This window comes from Bidens hawaiensis, unplaced genomic scaffold (assembly GCF_021521415.1).
Source record: "Bidens hawaiensis isolate Kalapana, Puna unplaced genomic scaffold, B.hawaiensis_p1.1 tig00003288_1, whole genome shotgun sequence".
NCBI classification, from domain to species: domain Eukaryota; kingdom Viridiplantae; phylum Streptophyta; class Magnoliopsida; order Asterales; family Asteraceae; genus Bidens; species Bidens hawaiensis.
In genome coordinates, this window is record NW_027491180.1 from 2074178 (window position 1) to 2095026 (window position 20849).

At 37.6% G+C, this 20849-nt stretch overlaps 1 protein-coding gene across 1 annotated transcript; it reads left to right on the top strand.

The window, feature by feature from the left end:
* Positions 1 to 4632: 4632 nt before the first annotated feature.
* Positions 4633 to 6257, top strand: LOC143623080 (uncharacterized). Its single transcript, XM_077094066.1, has 9 exons — positions 4633 to 4652; positions 4751 to 4878; positions 4970 to 5060; positions 5151 to 5289; positions 5373 to 5554; positions 5609 to 5699; positions 5880 to 6014; positions 6090 to 6162; positions 6250 to 6257. The coding sequence occupies exons 1-9, from the start codon at positions 4633 to 4635 to the stop codon at positions 6255 to 6257; spliced, it is 867 nt and encodes a 288-aa protein (XP_076950181.1).
* Positions 6258 to 20849: the final 14592 nt, after the last annotated feature.

Consider the following 20849-nt stretch of genomic DNA (forward strand, 5'->3'; position numbering starts at 1 on the left):
CATCAAGATTGAACCTTTAATCCTAAAACGTTCTTTAAGCTAGTTCTAGGGTTTCATTCATAAGCCGTATCTAACCATGAGCCCTTTACGTCCATATTAATCATCAAGTTTGAAGCTTTATGATTTAACTAGGCCCGATCTAGTCTATGTTCAATTTTCATGGCTAACCGTTCATAAAAATGTAACCTTGAAGATCAAGAACATACCTTTATGATGTTCCTAGGTTACGGCTTGACTTGTTTGTAAATCTTTATCTTGATCCAGCTTGCGTATCAAAGATCTATCCGGATTTAGCTAGGTTCGATCTTGGATTCTTGTCGTGCTCTCTTGCGGCCGAAAATGGAAAGGATTGTGTGTTATGGAGGTGTAGGGAGAATAAGATGGATGTAAATGGAAAGATTTAGGGTTTAAGGGGTATTTATACTCCCTTAAGCCCATGTACATAAGGTCCATCTTTCTTTTTTAGTCCATGTTTAATTTCCTCTAATCTAGCCTACTTATCTTTCCCCCTATTATTATTATTTTATTTACCATCTTAAGTAAACTTGCCCACCGTAAGAGATAATATATAAAATATTATTTATTAAAATTTTGGGATGTTACAGCGCTTCACCGTATGATTCTTTGCCTTCAAAACCGCCAAATAACTCCAATAATAGGTCCAAGAAACTCCAAATTCATATGGTGGCTGAAGGGACTTTTTCAGGTTAAAGTTAAGGTGGTATTTATAGTGAACTAGGCCCAAGAACCTGGCGAAAATCGGAAAGTTTCTGGAAAATAGGCTAACCGCCGTGCGCGACCAGAAAGCAAAGAGCTGGCCGTGCACGCGACGTGCTTCAATCGGGGGCCGGTTCGATCGGTTCTCCTTCTGGTTCATTTTCTGATGTGTTCCGGCTTCTTGTTTAGGCTTATTTTGACTCGTTATTCGTCCATTTCGACCACGATCAACTTCGGGAACCTACAACACAAAATTATGTTAGTTATATACAAATCTTAACTTAAAATGAACAAAAACTAATTAAATTCAATATTAAAATATACAAGGGAAATATATATATATATATATATATATATATATATATATATATATATATACATATATACTATTAAAGCAAACAACAATTTCCACTTGTCAACATTCTAGGCCATCCACATCATTGCCACCTCATTGCCATGTCACCCATTGCCTTTCAAAATCATGCCAAGTCATCCACTAACCTATATTTAAACCATAATATTTCTTAATTTTTTACCCTAATCAACGTTTTTTGTCTTTTTATATTCCGGCTAATATGGATGTAGATTTGTATTAATTTTCCGGTAAGTTTATATTTTATAATAAACTTTTGATTGTTGATCTATGTATTTCCGGCAACATTATAGTTTTTTCCGGTTATTGTTTCCTGTAACCTTTTTGACTTTATTCTTATTGTTAACTGATTTTATTAAAATCAGTTTAGGTTGTAAATCATAAGCGGCGATGAAGGTGTTATATGGACGTATTAAGTTTTACCGGTAAGATTTTCCGTTAAGTTTTTCCGGCTATGTGTTATACCCATAACATTGGTTGCTTTACATTATTTCAGGTTATTTACCCGATTGATTTGCTGAAGATTTCATTTTAGTTTGTTAATCAAAATCTTATATTGCATTGTTACGTTTTTCCGGTAAGTATTTCCGGATATGTGTTTTACCTATAATAATGGTTGCATAATATCAATATTAATATTCTCCTTTATAATTTCAGGTGAGTGTCACGGCTTATACAATCTTTTTTACGGTAACACCTTTAAATTTCCTTTTTCCGGTAACACCTTTAAAATAGTTATAATTAAAATAATCCATAATATCAATATGAATATTCATTTTTTTATTTCAGGTAATTGTGCAACTCATATAATTTAGTTTCACGGATTGATCATGAGTTTATAATATGTATTTATTTTAATTTTAAAATATTGATGTATATTTCATTTTTGAATATTCATGTATATTCATTTTCAATTTATTTAGATAAAAGAAAATATTATTGTATATCGGAGATCCGAGATAAGTTGATCAATATTTTTTTTCCGGCGTGTGTTAATCTATTAGACATGAATTATCTCATTAATACAATTTATTTTGTTTGACTTTCCTTATTTGTTTAATTAACCTAATTAACATGAATATTGTAATTTATATAGTTTAATTATCGCATCAACACATTTTATATACTTTGACTTTCCTTAATTTATAAACAAACCGATTTTAAAGTTAATTTAAATTATTTAAAAATAATTACTTGATAGTCAAAGTGAATAAGTTAATTTGGTATTCAAAAATATTAAAGTTAATATTAAACATAATCTGAATGTTTTTTGACCATCAAGAAAACAAGTTAATTTTGTATATTTTTGGTACAAGTTAATTTGAAAATAATTATCCATATTTTACATAATAATAAGTTGACTAAAATTAAAAAAAAAATTTATTACCGTGTTTTAATAAATTAAAAAACTATATAATTTCTATTTATATTACAATATTACAATATAATAATTTACAAATTTATTTATCATTTCTATTTATATTATAGTTTACATAAATACGTTATTAAATTGTACTACATAATCGATAGATAAGTAAATAAGGAAATAAGTAAATATTTATACGAATTAAGGTAAGTTTTAACACACTTGATATACTTTGACTTTCCTTAATTTATAAATAAACTGATTTCAAAGTTAATTTGAATTATTTGAAAATAATTACTTTATAGTCAAAGTGAATAAGTTAATTGGATTTTCGAAAATATTAAAGTTAATATTAAAGTAAATAAGGTAATTATTTTTATATTAACAATAAGTTAATTATCAAAGTTTAAAATGGTATATTGTTAGTTCAAATATTAAAGTTAATAATTTATTATTAAAGTAAATAAGTAAATAATGAAACAGTAAATAATTAGACGAATTAAGGTAAGTCATTTGAATATTAAAGTTAATTTGAAAAATAAGTATCTATATATTTTTGGTATATGTTGACTAAATTGATTTTTGAAAATATTAAAGTTAATATTAAAGTAAATAAGGTAATTGTTTATATATTAACAATAAATTAATTGTCAAAATTTAAAATTGTATATTGTTAGTTCAAATATTAAAGTTAATAAGTTAATATTAAAGTAAATAAGGAAATAAGGAAATAAGTAAATACTTAGACGAATTAAATTAAGTGGTTTGAATATTAAAGTTAATTTGAAAAATAAGTATCCATATATTTTTGGTGTATGTTGTCTAAAATAATTTGAAAACTATTATGCATATAGTTATTTTTGGTACAAATTAATTTAAAAATATTTATAAAAAATTTACATAATAATAAGTTGACTAAAATTAAAGAAAAAACGTATATTAAAAAGCGATATGATTTTAAAATTAAATAAAATGATTTCTATTTATATTATAATATGTTTTATTGATTTTATTATGTAATATCAAAAATTTACATAATAATACTTACTTTTTACTAAAGAACGATATTATTTCTATTTATATTATAATATGTTTTAATTTACAAATTTATTTATCATTTCTATTTGTATTATATTTTACAAATTCATTTATATCTTATTTCTACACTTTCAAAATTTACAAAAATAGATAATCGTTATACACAACCATAAAATTTTATAAATAAGTAATATTTAAAAATTTACACCTTCAACCATATTCTATATTATAATTTACAAGTATTCCAAATCATTTTTATTTATATTATCTTTACATAAATAAGTAACTAATTTATACTAAATAATTGCTACTTTGTTAATATCCCAACCTCCATTGGTTTTTTTTTCGAGTTAATTTTGACTTTACTTTTATTATTTTTTGTACAATATACCAACTTGTACATTTAATATAACTTATGTAGTTGTGTGTTTGTTTCGTAAGGTCAATGGAGGTCCAGAAGTTTACTATGTTAGACGAGATTGACGTACTTAGATCTACTCCATCGACCATTAAAGTAAAAGTGTTGAAGGTTTGGAGTGTCAAGGATAACAATAATGTTAATGAGGATTTCTTGATTGAAATAGTTTTATGGACGAATCGGTAATCATTTTTGTACCATTTATGTTTATAATTATTGCATAACAGTATATTTTGTTTATTTTATTATCTCCATTAAGTTTTGACACTGGTTTATTATTTTTTAAATTTCAGGATAACCGAATGCAATCAACAGTTTTTAAACAAGATATATTCCGTTTCAAACATTATTTAAACGAAAATGCTACATTAACTATAGTAAACCCTAGCCTTGGATCTAATTTGTCTAATTACAAGGTTTTCGACTGCCCGAATAAGTAAGTGCTGAATTCCAGTACCCACGTGAATCCTTGTGACCAGTTTGATTGTCCTACTTTCGATTTTAAGTTTTACTCATTCAAGTACGTGATTGATAAAGAAATCCCGTTGAAATCTACTATAGGTATTATTTAAATACATTACTGTTTTTATAATTTATGAATCTTTTATAATTTTCTGATTCTTTAATCGGAATTTTTCTAAATATAATTGGACATGTTGTTCATGTTTTTAAAGATAACAATTCCAATATGAGAGATGTCAAAAAAATGCAAGATTAACTATGGAGGTTTCTAACTTGAGGTACATGTTTTTCATAAATTTATACGATCGTATGTTATATTCATTCTTAATATTTGAACACTATAAAAATTTAGTTCTAATAATAGTTAATTTTATAGCGGTGACTGTGTCTACATCACAATTTGGGTGGAATACGCATCACAGTTATTTAAATATGTTGTTGGGAATTTTGATGAATCACATATGATTATCCTCATGCAATTTGGTAGAATTAAATATCATAAAGGTTTCATTAATATTTTGTATATTTAATTCCTTTTTTCATAAGACTTTATTTTCTTAATATCATAATGACTTCCTTGTGTTTATTTTTTTAGAGAAACCATATGTGTTTAATTCCTACGATTCTGACGTTACTCGTGTGTTCATGAATGATGATATTTTTGAGATTGAATATTATAAGACACCGTAATATTATTATTAGATGTCCTAGTTGTTTCTTGAATAATTATTTTCCTTACATTTATGAATTTTTATACGTTTAAATTTGTTTTGCAGTTTGTTTGAGTTTTTGGACTTCAACGTTGATGGTGATGTTCGTAGGCCTATTCCTGTAAAATTGATGTCCACTCTTGATGAAGAGTTTCTGAAGGCTACATCATTTTACAACATCTGGGAAATTTGCACAATATTGCAGGTAATTATTAATATTTCCATGAATTTATAATTTGTAACATCTATCAGAAGTATATGTTAAGTTGTTTAACTCATTTATTTCAGCCAAAGAGTATTATAGTACTTGGCACCATAAAGGCTCTTTGTCCTGAATCTGAATGGCACTATCTCGGTTGCAATAATTGTAATCGTAAGTTGAGCGTGACTGTCGTGGAAGGCGATGACGTTATGAATGCAAGAATCAGAGATATAACACTCTGGGTGTTACACCTACTCCTAGGTATAATGTATAAATAAATATTTTTAAGTTGACATGTTGTTGATTAAAAAAATTACTTTAGGTATAAGATTAAGCTAAGAGTTCAAGATGGAAGTGGTGTTGTTTCGTTAACACTTTTTGAGCGTGATGCCAAACTTATTATCAACAAAACTGTATCTTTTAGCTTGCTATTAAAGATCAGGTTATGTTATTATTTAGTTATATTCAACTTCTTAGTATGTTATTTATATGAAAAACTATTTATGTAACACATATTTTTCTAAAGAATATTATAGGTTGGATATGCTACTGATACTGTATTTCCCATTGAGTTGAATTGTTTGTTGTAAAAGAAGTCTGCTTTTAAAGTTGAGATTGCCGATTTCAATTTTAGGAATAATGTTGAGGTATACGGTTTATCAAAGCTAACAGATGATCAAAATATTATTTGTGAGATTGAGAAAAGACTACTTCCTGCGTTTATTGTGGTATATTCATCTGTATTTAATTTCTAACAAATACATCATAGGCCTATATTCTAATTTTTTGTATTATATTTATAGCCTTCGGAACGGATCTCTAACATTTGGAAATTCTTTACCTGGCTATCAATCTACAAGCTCTACTTCTTTAAAGGTTTGTTACACTACTATATATTTCACATTATTTTATTTTTTTGTTTTATTTTTTATAAATGTTTTTCAACTTTTTTGTTTATTACAGATTTCTGAAAATGGGGATAACTAAACTCCAATTTCTGATCGTTTGGTTGATGAGAAAGTGAGTGAGATCAAGTTGTCAAGTAGTGAATCCGATGACAAACTAAAGCGTAAACTTGTGGATGTTTTTTATGGTGATGGTCAATTTGGATTTTCTTCTACTAATTCCAAGACAAGTGATCTCCCAGATGATCCTGCGTTGGTTAGCGTTGTTGGAACAAGCAAGGATGGTGTTAAACTTCTTACTCCTAAGGTTGAGAAGTGATTTCGATATTTCTGATGTGCGAAAATATATATATAAATAAAACACAAGTCGCAACTAAGCTTTAAAAAAACCAAACAATCTATCCTAGTTCACACAAACGGCAAGTGTACCGGTCGCGTATAGCACAGATGAGGAAAGTCCGGATATCGAACTCGAAGACACGTGAAAACGTTTATAATTACTAAACTCTAACCAAGACTCACCAAAATATTTAATTGATTTATTTTAGAATTTCTTTTAACTACTTAACTAAACTGAATGAAAACTTTTAACAAAACTTTGAAAACTTTGGTTTAAATTCAATGAATAAAGACGTCTACCTAGGAATGACTCATGTTGATAGAAAAAACAAGACAATGAATTGAAAATATTCACGACACCGGTTATAAAAGATGACACAACTAAAACTTGTTTAAGAAAGTCAAATTACCTCTCAGTCTCTCTAACAATCTCTAACTTATTTTAATTGATTTTAAAGAATAAACCAGAAAAACAATTATTAACGTGTTAAAATGACGACACTCCTCTCGGTCTCATCGACACACTATCCTAATGAAGACAAATACTATGTCACGAAGGATAGAGGAACAATTTAACTTAACCCAAATTAAACCAACTAATTGCACATAAACACTCAAACTTGACAAGACAAAAACCCGCTCTCGCGCGGTCTTAATTCTAACAAGTAAAAGCAACGAGACAATATTACTTCTTATCACCTCTCGGTCTCAAAAAAGGTGTATTTTAACTGATTTTAGATGATTATATTACCCACTTATCCCTACGGTTGTACACCCCGCAAATAAACCCAAAACACCAAGTTAAGAGTCTAACAAGCAATCAATTAATCAAAACCAATTCAATTAACTAATGCAAGAGGATTATAAGTAATAACAAATAAAAAACAGCCATCACACACAATCTAATTTATGGTTTAGTTAAACAAATCCAAATTTGTCGAGATCGCCTCCCGTAAGGTCTCTTTCTTGTCATCCGATGACAAATGAAGCCGCTTAATATGTGCGGCCAATCGAACCCCCTTGGACCCCGGTAATCCATCCGGGCAACAGTGGAAGCCTCTAAACGGACACGGCCAAACAACCTCCTCAATAGCCCCGGTCTAATTTATGACCGGGGCTATTGAGGAGGTTGTTTGGCCGTGTCCGTTTAGAGGCTTCCACTGTTGCCCGGATGGATTACCGGGGTCCAAGGGGGTTCGATTGGCCGCACATATTAAGCGGCTTCATTTGTCATCGGATGACAAGAAAGAGACCTTACGGGAGGCGATCTCGACAAATTTGGATTTGTTTATTTCGGTTGGTGAGGCTTTAAAGGTCTCGCGTAGGTGGATGTGTGGAGCGTGTATGGAGTCACATGCTCTCCGTCGGGGGTGCCATCATGATGACGGGTCGGTCTGGTACAAGTGTGTCACGGGAGATGTGGAGGAATATATAGTGGGGATTGCGAAGCCACATGTTGGGAGGGAAGTTGTCGCGGTGGGAAGGGTGGAGGTGGATGTAGCTCTCCTTGAGCGTGTCTTCACTCTTCATATTACGAATGTTAAAAACATTCCTTATAGTTGTCATATGGCTTTTTCCCAAGCCTTAGTGGGTGCTCTGGGTAAGGTGGCGGCTATGCCAGAGTCTGTTGAGGCGTGGGTGAAACTGTTGTTGTTACCACGTTGCACCTTACGAGTTTTCAGACCTTCTAATCGTCAGCAACGCAGGTCTGGCAATAGAAAGTCTGAGCAATGCCGAATTATTCAACGGTCGCTATCCGCTTGGGGTGACCGTGACGGTTTCTTTGAGCTCCTTATATCGCTTTTTAACCAACCCCTAGGAGATGCCCCGGTTGGTGATGCGTTTGTACCCGAGTCTGACAACGCCGGGTCGGGCGCCAATGTTAAACAATGTTTGCGAAAAGTTGCGGACGGGCATTTCACTGCTGCGGTCAAGGTATTATGCTCTTCAGGGGTTGCACCTTTCGGTAAGGATACTTTGAACGCTTTGTTGTCTAAGCATCCCATCATGGCACCTCCGATTATGCCTGCTTCCTTGCTTTCTGAGTCTCCCCTTGTCGTGGACGTTGATAGTGTGCTTGGGTGCATTAAGTCTTTCCCTAAAGGGACTTCGTGTGGGCGGGACGGTTTGCGAGCCCAACACATTTTAGATGCGTTGTGCGGAGAGGGGTCTCCGATTGCGGATGGTTTGCTCAAGGCTATCTCTGTGGTGGTTAATTTATTTTTGGGGGGAAGGTGTCCTAAGGTGTTGGCAGAGTTTGTTGCGTCTGCCCCACTTACGCCGTTGCTTAAACCGGACAATGGGATTAGACCTATTGCCGTTGGGGTCATTTGGAGGCGGTTGGTCTCTAAGGTGGCTATGAGGGGTGTCGGGAAGGAGATGGTTAAATACCTCGGTGACTTTCAATTTGGGGTGGGAGTCCCCAGTGGGGCAGAGGCCGTGCTTCATAGCGCGAACAGGTTTCTAAATCAGTTTCATTCGGATGGGTCATTGGCTATGCTTACTGTTGATTTCTCCAATGCCTTCAACTTAGTTGATAGGACGACCCTTCTACATGAGGTTCGGAGTCGATGTCCTTCCATTTCTCTTTGGGTGGATTTTTTATATGGGCAGTCGGCTAGGTTATATGTGGGTGATACTTTCATTAAATCCACCACTGGGGTTCAACAGGGGGACCCTCTTGGGCCTCTCCTTTTTGCCTTAGCTTTGCACCCACTTGTTCACCAAATCAGAGATCGGTGCAAGCTTCTCTTTCATGCTTGGTACTTGGATGATGGCACGATTATCGGGGATACTAGAGAGGTAGCCAAAGCATTAGATATTATCATGTCTGAGGGGCCTCGTTTGGGTCTTGAATTAAACGTTAAGAAAACAGAGTTATTTTGGCCAACATGCAATGGGGTGAAGGCACAGGAGGGGTTGTTCCCTTGCGGGATTGGAAGGCCGGTGCTTGGCGTGAAACTCCTTGGTGGTGCTGTAAGCCAGGATGCGGGGTTTATCAGCAGTTTGGCTATGAAAAGGGCATCTAGCGCTGTGGAACTGATGAGCTGTCTCCCAAGACTTCGGGATCCTCAATGCGAGCTTCTTTTGCTTCGCTCATGTATGGGAGTCGCCAAGCTTTTGTTCGGTTTGAGAACATGCCAACCTATGTATGTGGGGGAAGCTGTTTCTATATTTGACAATGGTCTTCGGAGGGCGATTGAGGACATCGTGGTTTGTGGAGGTCCGTTCTTTGGGGATCTCCAATGGAGGTTGGCATCACTTCCGATCCGTTATGGGGGGTTGGGTCTCTGTTCGGCCGAGGATGTATCTACATATGCTTTTGTGGCTTCGAGAGCACAGTCGTGGTGTTTGCAAGACCATATTCTTCGGGGTTGTGATATTTATGGGTTGGACTCTGATTATGGGTGTGCGATGGATCGTTTACGTACTTCACTTCCAGATTTTGATCTTAGCGGGTTCTCTAATAAGGACACCGCCCCCCCTAAAGCCCAACATGTTGTGGCGAGTGCCTTATTTAGTGGAATCGTCAAGAGTTTAGAAGTGAAGTTTGATCTATCCCCTCGCCAAAAGGCGGTGTTTGAATGCCTTCGGGCTCCTCGGGCTCAGGATTTTCTAACGGCCATCCCCATTGAAGGATTAGGCCAACGTATGTCGGGTTTGGAGTATCGGGCTATCCTTAAGTACCGGTTAATGATCCCTATGTTCCCGACGGATGAACCTTGCCCAATTTGTCGTAAGGTCTGTTTGGATTCTTTTGGTGACCATGCGGTGCATTGCAAAGAATTGCCTGGCTTTAAATACAGACATGATCTGGTTAGGGATGTTCTGTGTGATGTTCTTAAACGGGCAGGGATTTCTGCTAAAAAGGAGGCCCCTGTTAACTTTCTCACGGATCCTATTGAAGGGAGGTCTACTTTACGACCAGCTGATATTCTTGTGTTCGGGTGGGCAGGGGGGAAACACGCCTGTGTGGATCTTACAGGAGTGTCTCCTCTTGTTGGGCTCAGGGACCGTGGGTTTGTTGTGGGTCAGGCTGCGTTGAAGGCTGAATCGGGCAAAGCTGTTAAACACGAGAAAGCTTGTTTAGATAATCAACATGTCTTTCTACCATTTGCCTTTGATACATTTGGTTTTCTGGCTCCAGAGGCTGTGAAATTTTTGAGTAGGGTTCAGCGCGTCGTACACGGAACCTCTTCAGCTTCTAGGTCCCAAAGCTTCGTTTTTAGCAGGATTGGCTTTGCTGTTCAAAAGGGGGTTGCGGCGCAGCTTGTTGCCCGTTTGCCTGCCACTTTATTGTAATCGTTTTATAGTAAATTATATTTTAAAATTTATAATTTAAGTCTTGAACATTAACAATCCATTAAACAAGTCAAAACTATTCAACAATCATCTATCCTAGGTAGAACAAACAAGTTTAGCTACTCATTGATTTTAGACAGCCACGTATACTTGACAAAAACATCACAAACATGAACAAACTCATTCAAGATCCAAACAATATCAATAACAAGTCAAACTATCAATCAATTGCAAAACAATTCAAAACAAAAGATCGAATCAACAAAGTTAGGGTTCTTGAACAAAAGGTAAAGTTTATGAATGTTTTACTATGAAGTATGGCTGAGATTTATGCTTGTTTAAAGCCCCTAGCTGCGGCCCCGATGTTCCTATTCCTTTTCCAGCCGCCAACAGCCTCAGCCGCCGGTTTTCTTCTCTTTTTTTTTTCTTTTTTTCCTTTGCCGGTTGCAGTCCGATCGGAACCCTTAGGGTTTTAGGGTTTTTTTGGTTCTTGATTTCGGGATTATGATGGAATTATTGGCTGGTAACTCTTTTAATTATCTTCATATAATATTAATTAAGGCCTCTAACTTGTGGGCTTGGGTTGGGCCTTGAGTTATATCTTCAAAACTTGACCAACAAGTCCTTTAGAATCTTCCAAATTGACTCTTTTTTCACCATCTTTCATAAACTATCAAATAACATTTAAACTTTGTAAATTATTGCACTTAGCCCCCAATACATTCATAAAATAAACAAATAAACATAAAAACCATAATAAAATCATAAGGAAAGTACGTGTGTTTCACTACACATCAAACATCCCCACACTTAAGTCTTTTTCGTCCCTGAAAAAGTCTAATGCAGTTGGATCAGAATCGGAAAATCAAAGTTAAATCAAACATATAGGTTATATTTTAAAGCTCAGAAAAACGCAAAAACCGCGATCATCGATATTGTTGTCCACCTAAACCCATGCCTTAATCTTTACCAGGACAAATAAGATCCGACAATAATATTACTTAGTGGTTTACACAATTAAGACCCGCTTATTTTCTGCTTTTACCGGACCAGACCACCCCAACTTGACTTAAACCTCAAAATTAGCAGAATTAAAACTTTGTTGCTCAATATTTATGAATAGTTAAGACGATCAAGGGTATTGTTTATCCACCTAAGCTTAAGCATCAAAGTCTACCAAGCAGCCATTAGATATGATTAAGGTTCAATTATTTATAGCTAGTGCTCCCCACAACATGACATACCCCCGTTATCAAGCAATACCCCAAATCCATAACCATAGGTGAGTATGCAAAATTTTATCTGTAGGGCTTACATGTAGCGTGTCCCTTGTGGTCCGTTTCTTAATGGTAATGAGATGCGAGCAAGGGGACCCCACATGACTAACAGCGTGGATGATCAAGTCTGTAGTGTATTTGTACTTTCGTACTTTTGTGATCATGTTTATAGACTTATAAGGGTTTGCTCTTTGGCTTTATTTTAAATATCCACAACCCCACTTAGGAATTGTGAATACCCAGCTAAATAGATTGCATACAGACCCATGGTCTCCGGACCCGAAGCATCCCATCAATACTGGATTTAAGGTTATAAAACCATACGCCGATGAGGTATAAAACACTAAACTAGCATTTTAAGATTTATATCACATGCTACACGGCATACTTTAACGTTAAACCTACCCAAGCATCATATGATAACGTATTCAGATTTTTTTTTAAACTCAAGATATTTCCAATTTTTCATACCAAAATTTGAGGCTTGAGTATGGCCCGACCTTTCATTGTTTATTTTCCACGGGCAAAACGCTTTACCCACAAAAGACTTCCGTTTAACCGTTTTATCAAATTTGCCCTTTCATTTTCAAGGCTGAGCCTACCGACACATCCCAAGTTAAGTGCGTTTTCTTTTATTTATCTCATATTATTAGTAGTTTGAAAAACCGATTTTCGAATAAAATCATCATCTCCGACTTTAACGCAAAAGAAACTAAAAACAAGGGACATTTTTTTTTATTATTTTTTCTTTCTTTTTTTTAATAAAAACAACGTACGAAAACGAAAAACGAGTGAAAACTTTTTATTTATTTATTATTTTTTTTTTAAAATTTTTCCTACAACTAAGTAAAATAAATTCCCATCCCCACACTTAGAACGAAATCGTCCTCGATGAGAACAAGGAAAAGAAATAAAATAAAAATAAAAATAAAACGTAAAGCATAAAATTAAAACTTTAAAGAACATAAATTAAAATAGAGAACGGGTTACTCCCCTGGTTTAGATGCAGATTCTTCATCAGCTGTGTATGACTCGAACGAACGACCGTATAGCATTTCATTCGCGGCCGCAACCTCGGGTGCACCAGTTCCAAAACGCCATCAGAGCTACCATGCGCATAATAATACCTATAAAAACTCAAACTCGCTCGCATGTAGCGGCGTACGAAACAGAAAACAAAAACATAAGAAATAAACATATTTTTGTGTTTTTGAATTTTTTAATTTTTTTGATTTTTATTAAATATTTATTTTTTTGTATTTTTATGTTTTTATAAATATAAATAAAAATAAAACAAATAAAAACAGATAATAAAGAGAATCATAATACAAATTCTACAACTCGAGCTGTCTCCCGAGTGATGCATCCATCACGACTATTCCTCGGTGAATGAGTCAAGGTAGAACACCTCGACTGTCTGATCAATTATCGGCTCTCCAATGTAGTGCTTCAATCTATGGCCGTTCACCTTAAACTTCCCGTTTCGATCTTGTATCTCAATCGTGCCATACGGGAAAACCTCAGTGACCGTGAACGGTCCCGACCATCGGGATTTCAACTTTCCCGGGAATAACCTCAATCGTGAGTTATACAATAAAACCTTATCCCCACACTTGAACTGCTTATTACCCTTCAATTTCCTGTCATGCAGTTCCTTCGTATGCTCCTTATACCGAAATGATTGTGCATATGCGTGATTCCGGAGCTCCTCTAATTCATGTAATTGATGGAAACGATTACCCTCTGCGGCGGGTAAATCAAGATTAACCCTTTGAAGGGCCCATGAAGCGCGGTGTTCCAATTCAACAGGAAGATGACAGGCCTTCCCATAAATCATCCGAAATGGTGTGGAACCAGTCGGAGTCTTGTAGGCTGTACGGAAGGCCCACAGAGCGTCATCTAATTTGTCGGACCAATCCCGACGATTTGATTCCCCGATTACTCACTTCCACTTGCCCACTAGTCTGTGGGTGGTAGGCGGTCGCAAGCCGATGGGTGACCCCATAACGCTTCAACGCCTTATCCATCTGCGAGTTGCAAAAGTGAGTACCTCGATCACTGATCAAGGCTTTCGGGACTCCAAAACGAGCAAATAGACTTTTTAGAAAACGGACTACCACTCGGGCATCATTGGTGGGTAGAGCTTTGGCCTCAACCCACTTAGACACGTAATCGACGGCCACGAGTATGTATTTGTTTCCACGGGAAGATGGAAACGGTCCCATGAAATCAATACCCCATATATCAAAAACCTTACAAACTTGAATAGCATTCTGGGGCATTTCATTTCGCGAAGAAATGTTGCCGACACGCTGGCAACGATCGCAACTCTTAACGAACAAGTGAGCATCCTTAAAGATAGACGGCCAGTAAAAACCAGAATCAAAGACTTTCTTTGCCGTAGAACTCACACCGTGGTGACCTCCAGTCGGTCCCACATGACAATGGCTCAAAATTTGCCATCCTTCCTTGACATCCACACATCTTCTAATAAGCTGATCAGCACCAATGCGGAAGAGATATGGATCGTCCGAAAGGTAAAATTTAATGTCAGCAAAGAATTTCTTCTTTTGCTGGTAAGGCATCTTTGGGAGGTATCCGTCAGCAAGATAATTCGCGAAATCAGCAAACCATGGAAAACCTTCCTCTTGTGCAGTAAAGAACATCAGACTCTCCGTCGGAAAACGATCGTCAATCCTAACTCCTGAATCTCCTGAATCAACTCCCTCTAGTCGTGAAAGATGATCAGCCGCCACATTCTCGGCCCCCTTTTTATCACGGATCTCTATATCGAACTCTTGAAGCAACAGGATCCATCGGATAAGACGAGGCTTAGCATCCTGCTTGCTGAAAAGATATCTAATAACGGCATGATCCGTATAAACAATCGTTTTGGACAAAACTAGATAGGACCTAAATTTGTCGAAAGCGAACACCACCGCTAAAAGCTCTTTTTCGGTGGTGGTGTAGCTTTCTTGTGCGCCATTTAAGGTCCGGCTTGCATAGTAGATCGGATGGAAGTGTTTATCCTTCCGTTGTCCAAGAACCGCTCCGACTGCGAAGTCGCTCGCGTCACACATCAACTCGAATGGTAACGACCAGTCGGGAGCAACCATGATCGGGGCGTTAACTAGTTTGTCTTTTAGAAGATCAAACGCCTCGATACACTGCTCAGAAAAAATAAATGGAGCATCCTTCTCCAAAAGTTTGGTCATGGGTCTCGCGATTTTAGAAAAATCTTTGATGAACCGGCGGTAGAACCCGGCATGACCTAGAAAGCTACGAATTGATCTCACAGAAGTAGGCGGGGGAAGATTAGAAATGGTCTCGACCTTTGCCCGGTCAACCTCTATCCCCGCACTTGAGATTCGATGACCTAGAACAATGCCCTCGCGAACCATGAAATGACATTTTTCCCAGTTAAGGACTAGGTTGGTGTCAACGCAGCGGGACATCATCCTCTCGAGATTTGATAAACAATGATCGAAGGAACTCCCAAATACGGAAAAATCGTCCATGAACACCTCCATGGAGTCCTCGATCATATCATGGAAAATGGCCACCATACATCTCTGGAATGTGGCCGGAGCGTTACAAAGTCCGAACGGCATACGTTTGTAAGCAAACGTTCCGTAAGGGCAGGTGAAAGTGGTTTTCTCCTGGTCGTCGGGAGCTATCGGAACCTGGAAGTACCCGGAGAAACCATCTAGGAAGCAGTAGTACTGCTGACCTGCTAAACGCTCTAACATCTTATCAATGAATGGGAGAGGAAAGTTGTCTTTCCTGGTGGCATCATTCAGTCGGCGATAGTCGATGCAGACTCTCCATCCCGTCACAATCCTCTTGGGAATAAGCTCGTTCCTCTCGTTGGTGACGACAGTCATGCCACCCTTTTTAGGAACCACTTGGACTGGACTCACCCAAGCACTATCAGAAATGGGGAAAATGATCCCCGCATCAAGGAGTTTAATGATCTCCTTCTTTACGACCTCTTGCATTTTCGGATTAAGCCGCCGTTGCGGCTGGACGACAGTTTTGAAATTTTCCTTCATGAGGATTTTATGAGTGCAGAACGAAGGGTTGATACCCTTGATGTCGATAATCTTCCAAGCAATAGCCTCCTTGTGCTCTCGTAGCACCCTCAACAACTTCTCCTTCTCGACCTCGGTCAACGCAGATGCAATGATAACCGGAAGCTTCCTCTCTTCATCTAAAAAAGCATACTCAAGGTGGGAAGGTAAATCCTTAAGCTCTAAGGAAAGAGGAGGACTCTCGACCGAAGGTCGGTCCATCGGATCGTCTCGTACAATCTCAGCAGACACGCCAGATTCAGGGGTATGCGACTCGGTGTCGTCATTTAAGGACTGATTGGTTACGGCAACCATTTCAATCTCCGGAATCTCCCTATCGAGAATCTGGGTGTCGGGGGCAGATCCTCCACAAATTTCGCTGAAAAACTCCCCGACATGTTTCATGATGGTATCAATGAAGTATAAGGAGTCATCAGCAGACTTGGGGTGTTTCAGTGACTGTCGAACGTCAAAGGTGACGTTCTCATCCCCAACTCTTAAGATTAATTTACCCTCGCAGACATCGATCAATGCCTGTGCAGTGGCAAGGAATGGCCGGCCCAAGATGAGTGGGACACCATCGTCATCGTTCATGTCCAGGATGACAAACTCCACCGGGAAGATGAACTTGTCGACACGAACAAGCATGTTCTCGACCACCCCTCGGGGGTATTTCACAGAACGATCAGCAAGCTGGATACTCATACGGGTGGGCCTCGGTTCGCCTAGACCCAACTTGCGATACACGGAATACGGCATGAGATTAATACTGGCACCAAGATCTGCCAGCGCATGGACGACCGTATTATCACTCAAGATGCAGGGAATTGTGAAACTCCCAGGATCGGACATCTTTTCTGGTAACTTTCTCTGCAAGACTGCAGAGCAACCAGCACTCAGAGGAATGGAAGAGACTTCGGCTAACTTCTCTTTGTTTGAAAGAATGTCCTTGAGAAACTTTGCGTATTTGGGCATTTGCGTAAGTGCCTCAAGGAAAGGAATATTAAGATGAAGTTGCTTCAGAAGATCAAGAAATTTGGAGTTCTGCTCCTCGTCTCTATCCCTATGGACTCTCCCGGGAAATGGGAGTATAGGTTTGTAGACTCTCGGTGGTGTGCTGGGTAGTGGCTGGTTCTCGGCCTGTGCTGTACTTCCTGGGCTGTGCCTTTGATGCACCCTGGCCGGTGGAGACTCCAACTGAATCTCCTCGTCTACCTGCTCCTCTACATCTACCGCAGGCTCGTTAACGACTCCTCTCGTCGCCTCTTGAATCACGGGCTCGCTACGTGCCCCCGCACCGCTCCTTGTCGTCACAGCCTTCTTTGTTCAGTGTTACTTGGAAGTGTACCCGGCGACCTTTCATTTAGACGACTTGCTATCTCTCCCATATGACGCTCAAGATTTTGAATTGACGCTCCTTGATTTCTCATGAATGACTCGTGCTCGCGGAATTTCTCTTGAGTTTCTTTGTGACGGGAGTCCTCTCGAGTCATGAGTTGCTACAGCATCTGTGTCTGATGTGCCATCATCTCCTCTAACGTGGGCTTCTTCACCCCACTACTCGGTCCCTCACCGGGATCCTGGAATAGGCTCTGACGTTGCTGGAAGCCAGACTGATTTCCGTTCCTCCAGTTGGAATTTTTGTTACCTCTCCACCCCGAATTATAAGAATTGAAAGAATGTTGATATCGGTTTGGATTATTAACGAAGTCGACTGCCTCCTCCTGGAAACCTACGGGGCATTGAACGGTGTCGTGTCCCCCTCTACAGATCTCGCATAACTTACTTTTCACCTGTAAGTCCTTTACGATCTTTGCTAACGCTTCAACTTGTGCCGCAAGTGCGGTGTTGTTGTCGACCGAATGCATTCCACGTGATAGGGAATCAACGGTTTTGGTACTTTTAACTGGTGGTCGCTGGTATCCACTCATTTCTAAACCGTTAAACAAGGCAATGCACTCATCCGTATCCTTCGTTGTTAGTAGGTTACCTCCTGCAGCTGTGTCGAGCATACTCTGAGTTGCGTACGTCACTCCGTTGTAGAACTTCTCGACAACCGCCCAGTCTGGTAGGCCGTGGTTTGGACATAAAGCAAGTAGATTTTTGAACCTTTCCCACGCCTCGTAGAAGCTCTCGGTGTCCTCCATCTGGAAAGAATGAATCTGATTACGCAAGCGAGTGGCCTTAGCCGGAGGATTGTATTTTTCAAGAAATTGGGTCTACATGGCAGCCCAAGTAGCAATGGATCCCTGTGTGAGGGACTCAAGCCACAGACTCGCATGATCAACGAGTGAGAACGGAAAGATTCGGAGTTTTATGGCGTCTTCGGATACGCCGGCAAGATGAAACGTGTCGCAGATACGTGTAATACGAGTGAGATGAGAATGCGGGTTCTCGTGGAGCAACCCGTGAAATTGAGCAGAATGAGCAATCGTGTTCAGAACGTTAGATGGAATCTGCCAAGTCGTTTGAACTCCTATAGCTGGTGGAGCAATGCTGGATCTCGCGCCAGCATCGACCGGACGGGCCCGGTCTGCAACTATCCTCCTCGGTAGTGGATTTGCGTCGCCCATAATCCTATCCCTAATGACGGGTTCAGAAAAAGTAGGAGAAGAAAACGTATTACCGACGGATGTAGATGAGCTGGAAGACGGTTTTGTACGACGTCTCTCAAGAAGCTCTCTCTCTGGTTCGGGAAATCTTTCAACTTCTGGTGGTCCTAGAGATCGAGTACGTCGCATACAACTATTAAAATGAATAAAAGAAATATTAACTAGCTAAACTATTTTAAACTAACAAATAAAACAAATAAGAAAGACAAGTAGTAAACAAGGCAAGTCTTAACTCGAGCCGTTCTTAATATGCCTCAAACCGTGTCCCCGGCAACGGCGCCAAAAACTTGATGTGCGAAAATATGTATATAAATAAAACACAAGTCGCAACTGAGCTTTAAAAAAAACCAAACAATCTATCCTAGTTCACACAAACGGCAAGTGTACCGGTCGCGTATAGCATAGATGAGGAAAGTCCGGATATCGAACTCGAAGACGCGTGAAAACGTATATAATTACTAAACTCTAACCAAGACTCACCAAAATATTTAATTGATTTATTTTAGAATTTCTTTAACTACTTAACTTAACTGAATGAAAACTTTTAACAAAACTTTGAAAACTTTGGTTTAAATTCAATGAATAAAGACGTCTACCTAGGAATGACTCATGTTGATAGAAATAACAAGACAATGGATTGAAAATATTCACGACACCGGTTATAAAAGATGAAACAACTAAAACTTGTTTAAGAAAGTCAAATTACCTCTCAGTCTCTCTAACAATCTCTAACTTATTTTAATTGATTTTAAAGAATAAACCAGAAAAACAATTATTAACGTGTTCAAATGACGACTCTCCTCTCGGTCTCATCGACACACTATCCTAATGGAGAAAAATACTATGTCACCAAGGATAGAGGAACAATTTAACTTAACCCAAATTAAACCAACTAATTGCACATAAACACTCAAACTTGACAAGACAAAAACCCGCTCTCGCGCGGTCTTAATTCTAACAAGTAAAAGCAACGAGACAATATTACTTCTTATCACCTCTCGGTCTCAAAGAAGGTGTATTTTAACTGAATTTAGATGATTAAATTACCCACTTATCCCTACGGTTGTACACCCCGCAAATAAACCCGAAACACCAAGTTAAGAGTCTAACAAGCAATCAATTAATCAAAACCAATTCAATTAACTAATGCAAGAGGATTATAAGTAATAACAAATAAAACACAGCCATCACACACAATCTAATTTATGGTTTAGTTAAACTTTACATCAATAATTTAAGTCTTGAACATTAACAATCCATTAAACAAGTCAAAACTATTCAACAATCATCTATCCTAGGTAGAACAAACAAGTTTAGCTACTCATTGATTTTGGACAGCCACATATACTTGACAAAAACATCACAAACATCATCATAAACATGAACAAACTCATTCAAGATCCAAACAATATCAATAACAAGTCAAACTATCAATCAATTGCAAAACAATTCAAAACAAAAGATCAAATCAACAAAGTTAGGGTTCTTGAACAAAAAGTAAAGTTTATGAATGTTTTACTATGAAGTATGGCTGAGATTTATGCTTGTTTAAAGCCCCTAGCTGCTGCCCCGATGTTCCTCTTCCTTTTCCAGCCGCCAACAGCCTCAGCCGCCGGTTTTCTTCTCTGTTTTTTTTCTTTTTTTCCTTTGCCGGCTGTAGTCCGATCGGAACCCTTAGGGTTTTAGGGTTTTTTTGGTTCTTGATTTCGGGATTATGATGGAATTATTGGCTGGTAACTCTTTTAATTATCTTCATATAATATTAATTAAGTCCTCTAACTTGTGGGCTTGGGTTGGGCCTTGAGTTATATCTTCAAAACTTGACCAACAAGTCCTCTAGAATCTTCCAAATTGACTCTTTTTTCACCATCTTTCATAAACTATCAAATAACATTTAAACTTTGTAAATTATTGCACTTAGCCCCCAATACTTTCATAAAATAAACAAATAAAAATAAAAACCATAATAAAATCATAAGGAAAGTAAGTGTGTTTCACTACACATCAATTTCTTTCAAACTTTAATAATAAAGACAACTGAGTATGTTTGGTGTCATT

Excerpts from the sequence above, each read along its gene's own strand:
- LOC143623080 (XM_077094066.1), top strand. The coding sequence starts at position 4,633 with ATGGAGGTTTCTAACTTGAG. Across the intron at positions 5,700-5,879 it reads AACTTATTATCAACAAAACT|AAGTCTGCTTTTAAAGTTGA; the intron begins GTATCTTTTAGC and ends TTGTTGTAAAAG. Across the intron at positions 6,015-6,089 it reads TACTTCCTGCGTTTATTGTG|CCTTCGGAACGGATCTCTAA; the intron begins GTATATTCATCT and ends TTATATTTATAG.